At 46.5% G+C, this 18,760-nt stretch overlaps 1 protein-coding gene across 2 annotated transcripts in view; it reads right to left on the bottom strand.

Annotated features, from left to right (window-relative positions):
- Nucleotides 1-3,573: 3,573 nt before the first annotated feature.
- PCBP4 (poly(rC) binding protein 4) overlaps nt 3,574-18,760 on the bottom strand; it is a 40,932-nt gene continuing 25,745 nt past the window's right edge. For both annotated transcript variants that reach the window (XM_083603503.1, XM_083603502.1), the window contains exons 8-13: nt 16,995-17,069; nt 13,113-13,157; nt 11,597-11,672; nt 10,603-10,655; nt 8,411-8,580; nt 3,574-6,898 (exon numbers count right to left, since the gene is read on the bottom strand). In XM_083603503.1, the coding sequence (XP_083459629.1) occupies nt 6,598-6,898; nt 8,411-8,580; nt 10,603-10,655; nt 11,597-11,672; nt 13,113-13,157; nt 16,995-17,069 (720 nt within the window). In that variant the 3' untranslated portion in view covers nt 3,574-6,597. The remainder of the gene's footprint in view (nt 6,899-8,410; nt 8,581-10,602; nt 10,656-11,596; nt 11,673-13,112; nt 13,158-16,994; nt 17,070-18,760) is intronic.

Genomic DNA, 18,760 nt, shown 5'->3' with positions numbered 1-18,760 from the left:
TTTTGTCATGTTGGAAGTTTTTCTAGTTTGGAAGACCAGAAGTATAATATTGTGAGAGTCTTCTGGGCTATTTTTGGGACAGAGGGGACGACAACACCCCTGAGCAGCCATTCCCATTTATTATTATTCTTTCCACAGTAGCTACGTTGTACAGCTCATCCCTGTTACTATGACCAGCTGTTAGCAATGAGTGGTACAGCTATGGCACAGGGATCACAGTGGTTATTGAGAGCATTCCACAGCATGTTAATGGCAGTGAACATCTATAGTGGCAGAACAGCTCCATTACTACAGATATTATTTCTCTTGTAGTTTGGTTCTTGCAACATGATGTTGAATTTCATGTGCATGGTGCTTTCTGCTCAGTGGGAGTCCCACCATCCACCCCCAGGATTTCCCTCAAGCAGAACCCACAATCCACGCATCTGCCAGGAAAGTACATCAACTAATCTGTGAAAGACTTTGCAATCTTGCTTTTTTCTTTCCACCTCTACCCCAGCCCTGTATCCTCCCCCCCCCCATTCTAGCTGCTTGTTTGTTCATCTAAATTATTTTTAGCCCTGCTTTTCATTGTTCAACAATCTCAGAGAGAGGAAAAACATTAAAATAGAAGAAAAAAACCAAATTTAATTTAGATTCAACTTAAAAAACAAAATCAGACAGTATATCAACACCACCAGCCAGGTAATGACAAAACTCTGGCAAATGCTAGGGTGAATAGCCATACATTGTTTCTTATTGTTGAAATGACTCCCTAAAAATTGGTGCCATTCACACTTGAGAGGGGAGGGCATTCTAGACATAGGACTCAGCTACATTAGTAAAGAAAAAGCATTTTATATGTGTTATAACCCTGTGACATCAGATGGCGCTGTGGAGTTTCATCTTTCGCCAACGTGATTCCTGACTTTGCGGTTTACAACGCGTTTTCCTGAAACGCGTTTTTGATGTGTCTAGATCCAGCCTTAGTGTACTTTTGCATGCCATTCTTTCCCTGATCTGGTTATTCCTGTGTCTGTTTCAGTAGCCTGTTGATCACTATTTGTTTAGTTGCTTTTAGTTGTTTTATTAGTGATAACTTTTAGTTTGCGTTATGAGTGTAGTTACTAGGATAGACCATTTGGCAGCTGCATTCTAGTTTGAAAGGAATAAGCATTTCCTGATTATTTCCTCAAATACTGCACACACCTACAGTGAGTGGATAGTGGCAGGAAAAGATATAGAATGAAGCAGGAATAGCTAACCTGTGTGCCCTCTAGGTATTGCTGGACTCCAGCCCCTATCATCCATGCTGGTTGGGTCTGAAAGGAGTTACAAACCAGCATGATCTGCCGGGCTGCAGGTTCCCCATCACATTTCTCAGCCATCTCTACTCACCACTGACCTAGCAGAAACGAAGGCCCTGCAATTTATATCCAGGCAAGTACCAAACAGTTCCAGCAGGGGATGGTTGCCTTCTTCTGGCAATAGGCAGTTTTTGCAAGCTCTGATCCACCCATAAAAACGCAGTATTCCTCTATAGCAGCAGCGTGCGACACTATCATTTCGCTCTGTCGGTTACACATGTCTGCAGCTGGCCCCGTGAGCCCAACATGCTGGCAAGTGAACACCCCTTCTGCGGTTGCTGTGGCAATGGAGAGCATAAGGCAAGGGAGGGTTCCCATGTCTCTCATCCACATAGCAACAGGCTGCCCTCACTGAAGATGGCCTGGCTTAGGGCGCACTAGACACTGGCCTCTATGCCAAATGCTCTCCCAATAAGGCAGCTGCCATTCCTCCCTTTTGCCACCTCTCCTCTCCTCCTGCTCCCACATTTCCTTTGGCACATCCATCATGGGCAAGTTATTGAGACGGTCTAAGACAGGTGGCGTGGTGCTGAAATGAGAGGAAGGTGGCACTGGCGTACGTTGGCAGAGGCTCCATAGGCAGCCTTAAGAACATGGCAGCAACCTTGGAAGTGGTGGCCCCAGCTCCCGCACCACTACAGAACTGTTTCAAGGGGCCAGTGCAGCTTTGTGGACAGAATGTCAGACTGAGAAGACGAGGCTCAAATCCCCATTCAGCTGCTGATGTCGCTGGATCACTCTGGGGCAGTCCACTGCCTAACTTAAGTCTGTGGATCCTAAATCTACTAAACAAGGGAGGAAATCCCATTGAACACAGTGGGACTCACATCCAAAGGAACACATGGAGGATTGCAGTGAGAATAACATGCGGGAACCTCCCTGCATGCGCCCACAAGGTTCTTTGAGGGAGGGAAGCAGGGAGTGATAGTAATATGATAAATAACCAGGCCCTGTTCTTTAACCGTGGCATACTGGGGTTTGTGTCTATAGAGTCCTGATACGTGGATGATCCTGCTATGCTTGATCCAGCACCATTTGTTCACAGTCGTAATGGTGAGAGCCAGTGGAAGTTGGTCCATTAGGGCGAATGGGACACCTCCCCACCAACACATCAGCCTGCCTTCAACCAGCCCCAGCTGTCTGCCTTCTTAGAACCAGGCTGCGCACACACCACACATTTAAAGCACATGACTTTCCCCAAAAGAATCCTAGGAAGCATGGTTTGCCACTCTCAAGAGCTACAGTCCCCAGCACCCTCAACCAACTACAGTTCCCAGGATACTCTGGGGGAAGTCATGCACTTTAAATGTATGATGTGCGCACAGTGTTAGGTCTCAGCGTTGCCCTTGTGGAATCCAGAAGGGAGGAGGACAAAATGTGAATTGGCCGACTATGGGCTCATTCAGACTTCTGTTTGTGCTGCAATTTCTAGGCACAGGTTTGGGACTTCCAGGCATGAGGCTGAAGAGGATTCTTTTTGTCCCACTGCTTTCCCTGGGAAAACCCGCAATTCACCGCTAAATCGTTGCAAATGTCAGTCCACAGAAAATTGTTGGGAAATGTCCACTGGGTGGTAATTATTCCAAATCAATTAAAAAGTAGGAATCTGAATCATACTCCACAGTTGCTTCCCCCCTTCCCCCCCCCAAAAAAAATTCCTTCCAGTAGCACCTTAAAGACCAACTAAGTTAGTTCTTGGTATGAGCTTTCGTGTGCATGCACACTTCTTCAGATACACTGAAACAGAAGTTGCCAGATCCTTCTATATAGTGAGAAGGTGGGGGGGTATTACTCAGAAGGGTGGTGGGAATGGGTGATTGGCAGATAGCTGTGATGAGCCTGTTGACGACTCTTAACGACTGCAATAGGTCTTACAGGAAAAAGCAAGGGGTGAGAAGGTGAAAATCCTTCCCCAAATAAGGATTCTGACTTCTCCACAACAAACATAAATTCAGTAAGTGAAGTTTTCTTCAGCATTCAGTGTTAAGAGCAGAACAAGTTTCACCTGCCCTTTTCCCCCTTGCTGTCTTGCATCTGGTTGAAAGGCCAGGTGCCCAGCCACCAGGTGGGATGGGTGGGCAAGAATCTAGCTGCTGCTGCTTCTTAGGCAAAACACTGAATAAGCCTTCTTTCCCTTTTTATTCAGTCATGTAAACAGCCGGAGGGGTGCGTGTGCATTTGCTTTGCCTAATTCAAATGTATACAAAATCCTAATCACATTACCCTCTGAGTTGACAAAGTTTGCATTTTTATTAAATCAATCATAAGTTACAAAGGAGGAAAAAATATAGAATTATATGTACAGCATTTTCAAAGACAAGCCAAAGAGGATCATGGGATAGGAGGTGGGACATTCCTTGGAGCAGCCAAAAATAAAAAGGGTTAAAAAGAGATAGCTTTTTTTTTTTTTTTTTTGCCAGCGAGTGATGCAGGGAAGTGAGAGAGATTGGGACCAGCCAGGGAACAAGGCGAAATGGACAACTGGTTAGATTGGTTTGTAGGAATAGGAAATTTTGGCTCCATTCCCCTGTGTTTTTGTGGAATCCAAATACTGGGATGCCTCAGTGCTGAATTACACCACCTGAGAATTTGACGCATTCGATGAGCATTCCCCAGCTTCGTTGCCTCTGGCCAGAACTCCTGTCAGCCCCAGCCATGATGGGAACTGTAGTTCAAAGCACCCGGAGGGCACCAGCTTGAGGAAAGGCCGCAATAAATACATGAATCTGCTTAAACTATTTAATCAGAAGTGATCAGTGCCTAAACAGGCGTAGGTAGACTACTCTATGCTACCAAATCAATGTGTAACGGAGGGCAAATCTGAGATGCTGTTGCTTCTTGAGATTGTAAAGGTACTACTACACCAAATCAACCTCAATTGTCTCCTTTTTGCAGCCTGTTTGGCTTCTTCTTCTTTTTTCCCTGACAGCTTTGGTTCAGTAAACCAGTCCCAACATAATCAGGGCTGAGTGTAGCCTGTGATTCCTGAAGGAGCACAGAGAAAGCATTGGCTATGCTGCAAAGATGTGCTTCTCAGTGACTGAGATGAGCCCCCTGCACAAGATTCCCAGGCAGTGGGGTTTGGGTGAGGCTTCCGTGCTTTTGCCCCTGCCATGTTTAGCAAATCCAGTATTATTTATTTACTCATTCATACCATTTATACCCTGCCCTTCCTCCCAAAGGAGGATTTATTTTATTGCCAAATAGCAAACAATATTATACACAAATAGGAGAAGTATATGCACATTTGTATGATTTATGCTGGTCATAGAAAAGAGCTTTCCAGGATTTGCATCGACTGCATGCAGAATTTCAATGTTTCGTTTTTGGTATGCATTTCCTCCACACAGGCCTGTGACTACTACCCTTTGCTTATCATGTGCCAACTAGTTCATGGCTACAAGCAGGGCCAGAGCCAAGTTGAGTTTTTGCTGTGTTCTTTTCATCCGTCTTCTCCAGGTCTGTTCAACAATCACCTTCCGCTTAATGCCTTATAAAGTGTTGACAGTGAATTGTGCAGTCTTTTGACAACCTGTCAATTAGCCAACAATCCGACCCACTTTGATGAAGCCACGCCAATTTGCAAACCAACTAAGAAATTAGCCATGGAATCCTTGGCTATATGGTACATTTAATCCATGGGGATAATTTTTTGGGGTGCGGTTTGGATGAATTATATGCTGTTGTGATGGCCGTCTGTTTAGGACGCAAGTGTTAAGTGCCAGACATACATGTTGGTAACTTTAACCAGAAATCACCAAGATGGGCATCTGCTTCAACCTGAGGTCTCAGGGCGCCACCTCTTGACTCTCCTGGGCATGTTCTGACTAGACAAGTGCCCTTACAATACTGATACAAAGAGAGAAGGGCTGACAAGAGAACAAAATGTGGCAGAATTTACTAAGACTGCAGTCCTATATTCACTAATGAGTGACGGAAGGGGTAGGGGCTTATTTCTGGAGCAAACATGCTAAGGATTAGACTGCAAGAGATGAGAGCAAAATTAAAAAGCACTTATTGGAGATGTCATCCCACGACAGCAAGAGATAAACCCAAAGATGAGTGGCGTGGCAAGATACTGCACATCCTGCCAGATATATATGACGGATTTCTACCATAAAGTTAAATGAGGGGAGATGTCGCCCACATACAATAAGGTGACCAGCTGGGGTTGCCAGTGCTGGAAGCTCTTACCTTGTAACAGATAGGGAATATTTATAAAGAACTGCTCTGTTTCTCAGTGAGGAAAGACTATATGCCTCTGGTCTTCCCATGGGCATCTGAGTTGGCCAATGGGTGAACATAATGTTGGGGTGGATGGGGCTCTGGTCTGATCCAGCAAATTCTTGCATACGCTGTGCCAGTTCATGCTAAATATTAGAGGGATGTCTGGTGAAAACTAATTCCCTTCAATCACTTGTAGGAGGTCAGGGGCTAAGCTGAACAGTCATGAAAACCCTATCCTGTATTCTAATCCAGCTAAAATGGAACTCACAGCCAGCTTCATATATTAGGAGAGAAGTGCTAGACAAAAAAACAAAACAAAACAAAAAAACAAAAAAACACACTGAAGAATTTCCTTTTTGGTACATTCTGTGATTTCTAGGACATGCTTCCAGTTCTATAGAAATCAGAACCCTTTTCCAGTTCTGCTCTTGGAAATGCAACCCATGAGAGATAGTAGCATAGCATGTTCTCTGTTAGGATCACCCAAGGTCTAACAAGCTCTAGCCAGTGCCACAGTTGAGATGGGACCTTTCCCAAGACCTCCAGCTCTATCAATACAGTACAAAGAATTTGAGTGGGGTTCCAATTGTCTTTAAGTAACGTGTTCTCCTTAAAAAAGAAAACATGTCAAGAAACCAGATGGAGAGAGAACCTCTTCATCTTCATTGCTGAAAGCGATCAGGAAGGTTTATGGAAGGTAAAGGATAATAACACTTTATAGCGTGGGGCAGAGATTTGTTCCACGGAGGCTTGATTGCTCTTACCCATGATAGACATATCTTTAGCCAGGTTCGGGTGGGAGCTCTGCAGAAGCACCACTTCCCTGTCTCATGGCCAGCACTGCTTTCAAGAGCTGTCTCAGTTATCCTCTCCCACATACACTTCCTTTCCTGCACATGCGGCTCCCCCCCCCTCACCTCTTTCCCCAGGTAGTCTCGCTTTGGAGCGGCCCAACCCTGATGCCATCTAACAAAGCGTGTGAGGGTTCTCCTAAGGTTTCCCCTCCCTGCCCCACCTTCCTGTTTCAGTATGGGGAGAACTTCTGCCTCTCAGCCTTCTTGCTGGCATTGGCTGTCGAGATCTTGGTCGTGTAGGTGGCAAGGCTGCCATTGTGCCCCGTGGCTGAGGAAGGCAGCGTCAAGAAGGGGACGGGTTTCAGGCCAATGAAGTTGGAGAGGGAGATGGCATAGGGGGCACCAAGCAAGGCTGGGGGAGGCGCGGCCACTGCTGTCAGCGTTGGGGCTGGCGAAGGGGTGAGGGGCTGGGAGAAAGTCATGCCGAGGTCAACGGGGGGCGTCTGGGAGGTAGATTTGGCCGTCTCTAAACTGAAGAACAAGAAGGGAGAAAGAATGAGACTAGTGCCTGCATGCACAATTTACACATACAAATGCAGCGTGTGAGGACATATACTTGGACGTATATGTGCCGTTATATGCATGTACAAGCTTGCACATGGAAAAATATGCATAGGTGTGGGCAGATATGTGCAGTTTGTATAATACATACATACAAGTATGGATATGCACACACATGCGCGCGCACACACACACAGGCAAGTGTTTGAGCTGACATGTGCAAAGGAATAGGTACACACAAAGAACGGAGCTAGTGAACAAGGTACTCTACATCGCTTTTGCTTCCAGATAATGTCTTCTCCAGAGTCCTCTCCCTCTGGGACTACATTCTTGTGGAGAACCTCCAGTATGACACACAGGGCTTGTTTAGAACTCAGAAGTGGCTATGTTAAGGATGTTATACCTTGTCATGGTCCCTATTTAAACAATCATGGAATTGCAAAGCATCCCATCCACATATCCTTCTTGGCTTTCTCAGGTCATTGACAGACCACTGTGTTTTTCTGGGGAAATGAGAACCTCTCCCACGTGAGATGCATGGGAATGTTTATCTATTAACTTGTCCCAGGAGGAAAAGAAGGGAGATGGAGGCTGTTAATTCTCCTTCAACACGCAAATGCAACAAAAGTTGAAATGAGTTCTGGGGTCATCACCACAGGGAAAACTGATTACGAAAACACTTACATGCATCCGTCAATGACGGGCTCCACACCTTGAAAGCTTGCACCCTGTAGTGGTGGTGATCCCTGAACTGTGAATGGCTATTTCCTGCTCTAAATCTTGAAGCATCCCAAATGCCAGGTCACAACAGCGACCAATGACAAATGTTGCTCTGTTAAAGTGAGGTTATCTTTTGGGCAGGACGGGAGAGTTCTCCGCTGCAACACAGCAGTTCTTCCTGCACAGAACTAAGGTCACATCCACACTTGACATTTAAAGCACTCTTATGTTACTTTTAAGCATCATGGCTTCCCCTGAAGAATTCTGGGAACTGTAGTTTGTTAAGGGTGCCGGGAGTTGTTAGGAGACTCTTAACATACCACTGTTCCCAGGATTCTTTGGGGGAAGCCATGATGCTTAAAGTGGTATAAGAGTGCTTTGCAGCTGCAAAGGGAACATTGATGCCCAACATATTGTAGGCAAGGATACTAGAAATCACGGCGGCTCCTGAGAAACTCAAGGCCTGGTTACTCTCATGTGCGTCAGAGACAGGCAGGCATTAGTGTGAAAGACAGACAACAAAGCAATGAGAACACTTTGTGGTGCTATGCTTAGCACTCCTGTCTCTTGAGCAGAGGGCTGAGTGTTTGCAAACCGGCAAATTCAGCCAAGACAGCAAGGCACTGTCGCTTGCTCTCCGCAAAGCTGTCCATCTAAGAGGCCACAGGCTTGGGCACAGCAGGAAGAAGCTGCAACGAGACGGCTGCGCAAGTGCTGCGTTACTCCCCGCTTGACCTGCCCAGCAGTCCTAATGGCTCTTACCAGGCTGTGATGAGGTACTGAGCCAAAGTGATGCTGACTGGGGTGCCGGTGATGGTCACGTGACGCTCAGCAGAGCCCTCGGTCTGGTTCCCAATCTTGATGTGTGCTCCGGACATCTGCCGGATCTCGCTGATCTTGCTGCCCTGGCGGCCAATGATGCAGCCAATGAGCTAGGAGGGGAAAGGAGGGATCAGTCTTTGGAGTGGAACCGCGCTAGAAACCTCATCGCCTAAGAACTGGACAGGACTGGACAAAGTGAACAGAGAGCGTTTACTCATTTTAGGCAACTCTTGAGTGAGGGAATGAGTGAACCTTCCCAAGCCTGACCTATAGTACACAATGGTCTGCTTGTTTATTGTTGTTCAGTATTGGATGAGTCTGAGCCAGAACCCATCAAGGCTTCAGGCTTATCTACACTTTACTTTTCCAAGCCTGAGATTTAGCCATTTTTATTCACTCTCAAGGGAGTGGAAAACACGAACTGAGCCATGTAGTTCAGGGTTCCTACCACACTGTGGCAGGAATTGGCCTATTTAAAAAATAAAACAGTCCAGATAGTTTCATGAGGCTTGTTCCATAAACAAAAACTTCAGAAAGAGCTACTTTTCCCCACGCAGGGTCGGGGGGCAGAAGTAAAGGTCAGCGTTGCCCTCCTGCCCACTCGTTTCCTGCCTTCTGAGACGCTACAACGGCCTGCTGTGTGCCCAGCAACACATGCTGGCATCTGCAGAGCAGGCCTGGTACACTGGCAGCCGGGCTGGCAAGTGGGTGGGCACAAGAAATGCTGGCACATTCCTCTCTTATCATATTCACCCCTTCTGGGCTTCAGCTTCCACAGATACACACAGAGAGAGCGAAGGACAGCTCACATGGGAGTGGTGGCGAAGAAGTCGGAGGAAGTTAACCTTTCCCACGGCTGATGCTCCTCTCTCTCAGAGGACTGTTTATCGCTGCCCCTTCTTTTCCCACCATTTATCTCTGGGCCACGATAAGCTTCACCTGCTTAATGTCTTTCCATGCCAGGCTGCTGTTAAAGCACAGGAGCATAAACACATCTGTGTACATACTAATAATCTTGGGAACTGTTCTCGGGAATCATAGCTCTGATAGTTCCCAGGATTCTCTTGGGGAAGACTTTTCCTTTAATGTGTTTTGAAGGTACAATGGCAATTGTGTGGAGGAGAGAAGGCTTGTGAGGGATGAACTTGAGACAGTAGCCCTTGATTCTGGAGTTTGTGTGAGAGTGAGGATAGATAAAACAACCTGGGACTTTGCTGAACTTATCTTCCTTTCAAGGACCATGGCTGAGCGGCAGATCACATGCTTTGATGAAACACTGAACTTTTGCAAGCTAGGCAACAGTACTGTCAGGAGGGTTCACAGCTTGCTAGGAAACTGTACTCCAAGACTGTTCCTAAATGGTCTCTCACCAAATGAGGGAGCTTCATGGAGGGTGCCCTGATGCAAAAGTTCAAGAGTTGTACAGTGGTACCTCGGGTTAAGAACTTAATTCGTTCTGGAGGTCCGTTCTTCACCTGAAACTGTTCTTAACCTGAAGCACCACTTTAGCTAATGGGGCCTCCCACTGCCACCACTGTGTGATTTATGTTCTCATTCTGAAGCAAAGTTCTTAACCCAAGGTACTATTTCTGGGTTAGCGGAGTCTGAAGGGTCTGTAACCTGAAGCATCTGTAACCTGAGGTACCACTGTAGTTTGCATGACAAGCTACACCTGGTGAAATTTCCTCTTCTACACAACAGTTGAAACTGCAAGAGCCCTGTTCCCTTTTCCAACCTAGTTTTGACTGAGAAAGAAGCCAAAGGACTCTGCAGCAAAATATTTAGGGCTGTTCTACTTTTGTTTGAATGGAATCACTCTCTGAAGATCTCCATAAAGAGTGGAATGGGTTTGGCTCTGATTATAACTTTTTGGGGCCCATGCACATATTTGCAAACCGGGGAAACTATAATGGGCACAATGCACACAACTCAACACACACCACAACCTATTCCCTTTGGCTGCGATACAAAGCTTCTTTCAAGCACCAAGTGGGATGGGGAGGACCCTGTGAGCACCAAGGAAGACCTCTGTGGACACAGGCGTAAGCTTACTAAATGTACACCGTACATTTAAAGCACACGACTACCCCCAAAATATATTTGGGAACTGTAGTTCGTAGAGGCAAACTTACATCGTTAGGAACCAGGAACTCCTGAGAGCTATTCTGAGCGTTCGTGTCCAGGGCTGAAAAGGGAGAAAAGAAGCACAACGTTACTGGGGCTGTTCTGTCCTGGCTCTTTCTTGCCTTCCTAAAAGGAGGACCACATCACAAGGCTACAGAAGAAGTGAAACCCAAAGAACCCTTTCCAGGCACCGCACGGTGCAAAGAGCAGGAGGCACGCAAACAGGACTGGACCGTTTCCCAGCTACTGCAAAGCCATCAGAAGCTCCAAGAAGAGGCTTTTGTTTTATGCCACTTTGCTTGGGTCACATTACACCGGACTAATTTTAGACTGAGGGAGACTGCCCTGCCCTCCTCCTGTCTGATGCAGACTCCCATTGGTTAATGCTGTTCTTTTAACGTAATAAGAAAAAATCCTAGGTGGAAAATCCTTGGATTACTTTTCATAATGAATTAAAAAAAAATCCTGTTGACAAGTATGGTGGGGTGAGAGAGAGAGAGAGAGAGAGAGAGAGAGAGAGAGAGAGAGAGAGAGAATGTCTACATCTTTCCCCTGGCAACCATAAGTACGTATGCATGAATCCACATTCCCTTATACGAAAAAGTACACTTGCCTTCAGACTCTTTTGTTGTTTTTGTAACCAAGAGTTCAAGATTCTCAGAAAAAAATGATAGCCACCTCCCTTATTTATGTGTGTGCACATGCCAGAGAGTGCACTCCTGTTTTTAGTTTTGTATTTATCCAGTGTTGTGCTTTAAAAAAATAAAATACAGAGCAGGGATGCAGAACATGTGACCTTCCAGATACCTTTCTTTGAAAGTCCTGCCTTCCCCATTTCTAGGGCCAATTATTCGTGCACCATGTTCTTTCCATGGAGACCTATTGCCTAAATGCAGCTGGAGCACAGGCTCACTGTTCATCTGAGTAAGCCCCTAGGGCCATAGTCTGCCACAGAGGATTGTGGGAGTTTAAGTGGCTTCATAGCTCTTTGGGGTTCCTCACCTGCTACTATGGATGGAGATTGTCCCAAGGAAGCAAATGAGACAGGCTGCCCAGAAAGCTGCTGCAACTTCGACACCTAGATGAGAGGAAGAAGTCAGTGGAATGACAGCAAGTCCTGCGTTCCCATCTACCTGCTCACATTAGGAAGTAGTTGGGTCAGCCATACACCTAGAATACAAGCGTTGGCTACTCCTGAGGTATAGTACTAACTGAGCATGTGAAATTTAATTACCGTTTATTTCCATATATAAGACACCCCCATGTATATGATGACCCCTATTTTTTTTAACCCAAAATTAAGAAATTAAGTTTAGCTTTTTTGGGGGGTGGGGGGAGGTCACTTCCGCCAATCGCTCACCCGCCTGCCCGCCACTGCCAATTGCTTGCCACAGCCACTTCCGATCGCACACCTCGCCACAGCAACCAATCACCTGCCCAATTGCCGCAGCCACAGCCAATCGCCAGCAGACCTTACTGCAGCCACCAATCACCCGCCCAATCACCGCTGCCAATCTTGCTTGCTGCTGCCATTAATCACATGTCCCCCCTCTGCATTCACTATACGTGTATAAGATGACACCAAATTTTTGCCTTTTTTTTTTTTTTTTTTAGCAAAAGGCATCATTTTATACATGGAAAAATACGGTATATGAAATGGAGTGAGTGAAAGTTACCGGCGGTGCTGCCTGCTGTCATAAATTATTGTATAGCCTTACCCAACAAGGTACTCTCCAAACATTGCTGGATTACAGCTCCCATCATCCATAGCCTAGCCATTGGCCATGCCTGTTGGGGCTGATGGGAGTTGGAGCCCAGCTATGTCTGGAAGCAAAGATCACCAGTGTCAAAGCAATGATTCTTCAACATCAATTTCGTTGGACTGGTCGTATTGTGTGGATGTCTGATTATTTTCGTCTTCTAATGGAACTACTCTATTCCGAACTTTAAAATGGTAAGCGTAATGCTGGTGGTCAACAAAAGAGTTTCAAAGACTCTCTTAAGGCAAATCCAAAAAATGTAGTATAAACACTGACAATTGGGAAACACCGGCCTGCGAGCGCTCCAATTGGAGAACAGCCTTTACCAAAGGTGTCATGAACTTTGAAGACGCTCGAATTCAGGAGCGTGCTAAGACGAAGGCACGCTTGGAAAACCCTCACTGTGATCAACTCCCGCCAAGAAACCTATGTCCCCCACTGTGGAAGGACGTGTTGATCCAGAATTGGCCTCCACTGTCACTTACGGACTCACTGTTAAAACAGTGTTCATTGAAGACAATCTTACTTGGCTACGAGTGATCGCCAAAGAAAGATGTCTGGAGGCACCAGGATTTGCCATTTGGATGCCAGGAGGGAGAGAACGGGGAGGCAGAATGGCAAGTCTGGAACTGGTAAGCAGGACAAGAAGACATGGGGAACGATGGAAGGCGAAGGCTTGAAGAAGCTGGTCCTAGCTATACATTGAACTACTTGGAAGTGTGAATTCAAAATGGAGCCTCCTTTTAGTCTTGACTTACCTCTGCTTGAGACATACTACTGTACTGTCCTTGCATGGAGAATCCCTGAAAAAAGGATGACAAAGGAGAACAGCGCTATCAAAAATGTAAGAGAATAGGCCCAGTTCCAGATTTTGGAAGGGGGCTGGGGAAACTACCCTTGCTACCTGCCAGTGCTTGCCACCACTCTGACCCTCTGGCAAAGGTAGCACTGTTAGTAGCCACCAGCCATCCACTCCCCCTTGTGCAGGCTCATGAGGCATCGCTGCCAGGTAAGAGCGCATGTTTGTGAGCACTAGGCAGCTGCCAGATTCCCCCTTGTGCTTGCCCATGAGGGTGGGCTTACCCTCACAGTGCTGGTGCTGAAATGAACCGGAAGAGGAGCCATGTGGCTCCTGGCTCATTACAGGATAAGTCAGCTCACAAGTTAGCAAGCAAGAGAGTGGGGTTGCAGGGACACTGGTGCTGCCAGGAGCTTAAGGGCCAGCAAGCGCTCAGGGAGCCAAGGCAAGGCATCAGCCCCAGGGGGCCTTGCTGCTGTAAATGATCCTTGGCAAATGCCTACTACACTGGGTGCTGGTGCCAGAACTGAGAATAAGAATGGATGGGCTTACTTGTCATTTGTATTTTGTTGATGGTAAATCTCAAAGGACTTAAATAAATAAGAAATGGGGAGCGGGGGAAGAGAAGATTGCAAGAACGTAGACTTCCTGGTAACTACTGTGCTTACTGAAATGTCAGTTTTAAGGTGAGGAAAGGACTAGGACCAGTCAGAAAGAGGCTGTAGAAATTCCACAAGCAGTTTCATCATCCTACCCAGAAACAAATGAATAAGCATTATGGGAGGAGTGAATCTCATTCATTTTGCTCACCAAAAGCTTAAAGTTAAACTTTTAGAACATGCACAAACAAAACCTTAGAAAATGATTGTAGAATAAAACATAGATGATAATTATAATCATAGAATTGTAGAGTTGGGATCCTGAGGGTCATCTGGCCCAACCCCCTGTGATGCAGGAATCTCAACACACAATTCCCCATCTAATTTGAAACCATACTGGACCCTGCTTAGCTTTGCAAATGTGCAAGCAGTTTTATTGCTGCACCACCAGGAGGACACTAGTAAATAATGAAGTCAGATGTATCTGTGCAATTCTCCCTCTTATCTTTAATATACCGTATTTTTCGCCCTATAGGACGCACCAGCCCATAGGATGCACCTAGATTTGGGGGGGGGAATAAAGGGGGGGAATTATTTCCCCACCCCAGGCGCGGGGCTGGGGCGCGAGCTTCCCCCGACCCCAGCCCCCAGAACAGGCAGCTCTCCGCAAGCCGTGGGAGCCCAGCGAGAAGTCCCGCTGGGCTCCCGCAGCTTGTGGAGAGCTCTGCGAAGCCCGCTCTGGGAGCATGCGGGGCTGGGGGAGGGGGAAGCCCGAGCTTCCCCCAACCCCAGCCCCCAGAGCGGGTCCCAGAGCGATGCCGAAGCTGCGCACAGTTTCGGCACCGCTCTGGGAGCTTGCGGGGCTGGGGGAGGGGGACGCCCGCTGCCTGCCTCCAAACCACGTCAGGAGACAGCGGGATGGCGCGCTGCGCCTCCCCGCTGTCCCCCAAGCTTGCGGGGCTGGCTGCAGGGAGAAACGGGCTTCTCCCCGCCTCCAGCCTCCAAACGACGTCGGGAGACATCGGGATGGCGCGCTGCGCCTCCCCGCTGTCCCCCGAACTTGTGGGGCTGGCGGTGGGGCTCTCCGGAAGCCTGGAGAGCGAGAGGGGTCGGTACGCACCGACCCCTCTCGCTCTCCAGGCTTCAGCGAAAGCCTGCATTCGCCCCATAGGATGCACACACATTTCCCCTTCCTTTTTGGAGGGGAAAAGGTGTGTCCTATAGGGCGAAAAATACGGTATGTGGTATTCCCAAACTCAGTGTGTTGGGTCTTCTGTTTCACTTAAATTCAGAATAGTTTATTCTATTGACCCCAAATTATGATGATTTCATCTGGCTGAAATGCAAATGAGTAATTGTTCCTCCTAATATAAAATTCAAACCAGTTATGCATCATTTCATAGTAAATGAAAGCTTAAAGTAGATTTGAAATGGGGCAGCACATTACAGATTTACACCTAATATAATCTGTTTGCTGATACCAATAAGCTTTAAGCTTATTGTCTAGTGCCATTGTGTGGGAACTGGGTCACCATCTCACTGAGATAACAATTTACAATTTATTTACGGCTATTAGCCCATAAAATATGTACAAACATAAAAACACAGGGACATAAAAACAGAAATATCCGACAACAGAAGGTGAACACCACGATGCAAGGGTGGGTCATTGAGCAGAGCCAAGTGACAGCTTGGGGCCAGGAGAGCTCCAAGGGACAGATCACAGAAAAGGAAAACTGAAGACGAACTCCGACATGCACTCTCATCATAACAGTTCGATTAGTTTTGATGTTGTTGTTGGTTTTTGGTGGTTTTTGAGTGTGAGATAACCGCATTCAGAAATCTCGCCACCTGCAGAGTTACAGAAGGATCTGTATCCTGCAAAAGCAGTGCGGCGTGTGACTCAACAGGCCTGCCAACCAAGCGCAGTAAAGCAGGACCCAGGAATTTAGCCCTGGCTATGCTATGTAGGGGACAGTTGAACATTATATGTGAAAGAGATTCAACAGTTTCCCCGTCACACACACATAGCGGAGATACCAAACCCTTGGAAAATCTGTGGTTCAGCAGGTTCGATGGAAAGACATTGAACCTTGCACGAATAAATGCATGTCGGTGTGGTACTGATGAAAGAGATGACATGTATGATGGAAGGCCAAGTGGTGGGGTTATTCCGTGATACCTGGGGGAGCAGACCCCCCCACCCCTGGCGAGGTTGTGTTGATTTTCAATGTCCGCTAATCTTTGCTCAATAAGGCTTTTGGCTGAGCGTAAGTTCATCTTTAAGGAGTCCGCTGGGGATCTCACTGAGATAAATTATTCTTATACAGTTGTCATTTTATTTTATTCAGCCAATCAACACTTTTCAGCCTCAATTTTTGGTCATCTGGTAAATAAGTTTTGATTTTTTACTGGCAGTCAATCCTCAGATGTGCTTGAGTGGCAACATTTGTTAAACCTGACTGTGTGCATCGCAGCAGGGCAGAATTTTGCAAGGATAAACAACTTTTAACAAAATAGCAGATTTTCTTTAGGCATATAGCAAAATATCCATGTTAAATCCCCACGTCCTATAAACTGGTTCACCGTAACGTAGATTCTCCTTTTTCTCTGTAAACTTTAGAAGATTCCATTGCGCTATTGTTGGTTTAAGCATACAAAAAATTAACAGCAACAACAGCAACACCTCCCCCCTCCCAGCCCACAAAACCCCCTATCAATACCAAGAGTCTGTTCAGCAGCCTCAGCTTTTGCAGCTGGAGTCAGTCAGGGCCCCGCCCTCCCAGGCCTGATGGGAAAAGGCCTGCAAGGCAGGGAGCAAGTTTCCTAGGACTCACAGCCAAGATGGTCCTTGTATATATGGTCTCTGAGGGATCTGACAGCAAGCGCTTGGTCACATGACACAGAAGAAGCCAGAAGTCAAGGTGGAAAGGTAAAATCGATACCCATTAAGTCATTCTGATACTTTCTAATCTGGCTTGATATTTGATGTGGTGGTGAATGTAGGCGTGGGGGAAACCAGTGGCTCTCCAGATGTTGTTGAACTCCAACTCTCATCGGCCTCAGCCAGCATGGCCAATGGGCAGTGAAGAAAGGCGTTGTCACAGCACAACAACATCTGGCAGGCCGCAGTCTTACCCACCCTTTGATTACAGAGTAACAAGAGAACCAAAGCCTAACGGTTCTCTCTCGTTTTAACCTCAACAGAAAAATGGTCTCCTGAGAATTTATGAGTCCCTTACCTGATTGGCTGAAAGAAGAACTGATCCCAAGGACAGGCTGGGGTGGTAGGGAATAGTGGCGCCTTTTGGTGGAGACTGAAGGAAACCAAAGGAGGAATCACTGTACCATATACACAATGCCACTTCCATCCAATCCCATCAGTATCCCCCCACCCATGACATCCTAATGGTACCCTTGCTACTTCCTGTATTTCTTTGAGTTGCAAAATAGGCACCGGCTGGGAATATCTTTAACTAACTCCTGTTTGGTATGATATGCTACGAGTAGTGCCTAGGGATGCCTGGTTCAGAGGAGAACAATAAAGGTGGCCTGCAATTTTAAAAAAAACAGTCCCATGAGGAAAAGGTTGAAGGGACTAGGTATGTTCTTTCAGTCTTTCCTCATGAGCTGGTTATGTTTATTTTGGAGAAGACTGAGAGGGGGACATGATGGCGCTCCTCAAATTCTTGGAAGGGCTGCCACACAGAAGGCAAAATCTGGTTCTCAGTTCCTCCAGAGAGCAGTACTATATCTAATAAGTTTCAGTTTCAGGAAGGGAGATTTCAGATGGAGAAACATCTTGATGGTAACAGCAGCACCAGATTTAAGTTGGTGTGGGTGGTTCCCCAGCATAGGGCGCTGAGCCAAGGGGGAACAAAATACTACTACTACTACTACTACTACTACTACTACTACTGCTACTACTAATACCTATATTTATACAGGTACCTACTAAGAAGATCTATTAAAAAGCAACTGTACCAAAATGAATAATTGTGAAAATAGGAAATATTGGGGGAGGGGGGAGTGCCAAATTTTGTCCTTGCTCAGGACACCATATTACCAAAATCTGGCCCTGATAACAGCAATTCTGCCATGGAACCAGTGACCTCGAGGGATGGTGCACCCTCCCTTTGCTGGAGATTTTCAGAGGATATTATCTGATTCTGTGATTTCACATGCATTGTGTTAAGGAGTAATGTGTGACTTCTTGACACTGGCAACAAGGAAAGGGTGATATATATTCCACTGATGGAACTAACTTTTGACAGGGCTGTCAAGATTTATTGCAGGTGCCATTCATGCGGACTGAAGCTACCATGAAACATCTAAGACAGAATTCATCTTCAGCTCTGCAAACAGTGTTCACTATGGGCCAAACTAGATCTGACATGTGCGCAGCCACTAAAGGAAAGGACTATAGCTAAGTGGCAGAGCATCTGTTCTGCATGTAGAAGGTCCCAAGTTTGATTCTCCAGGCATCTCCAGGCAGGGCCAGGAAAGATCCCAATCTGAAGTGCTGGAGAGTTGCTGGCAGCCAGTGAAGACAACAGAGCTAGATGGAGCAAAGTTCAGACTTGGTGCAAGGTAGCTTCCTATGTCCCACCTCCTTCCTTCCTTCCTTCCTTCCTTCCTTCCTTCCTTCCTTCCTCTTTCTTTCTTTCTTTCTTTCTTTCTTTCTTTCTTTCTGATTCAAAAGTAGAATGGTAGGGAAAGTATGTTTAACCCTTTCCCCATGGACACATTTTTGTGATCAAAACACCCACCCAGCTGTTCTTCTCCTTACAGGGGAAAAGATACAGGGATCCGGTACATTTTCCCCTTAGAGTAGAAAGGCAGATAGGTAGGAGGATATTGACGAGGGGAACTGCCTGCAGGTATACACCCCTGCTGCTGCTTCTTTGGTCAGATTTACAATGATATAAATGAATTATATTGGGCAATATCCAGCTGTTAAGGATTTACACTAGCAAAAGGGAACTCCCCCCCCACACCATATGCACCC

Source organism: Podarcis filfolensis, assembly GCF_964270895.1.
Source record: "Podarcis filfolensis genome assembly, chromosome: 2".
Lineage (NCBI taxonomy): Eukaryota > Metazoa > Chordata > Lepidosauria > Squamata > Lacertidae > Podarcis > Podarcis filfolensis.
The sequence above is the reverse complement of the archived record's forward strand: the minus strand, read 5'-3'. Positions and strand labels throughout refer to the sequence as shown.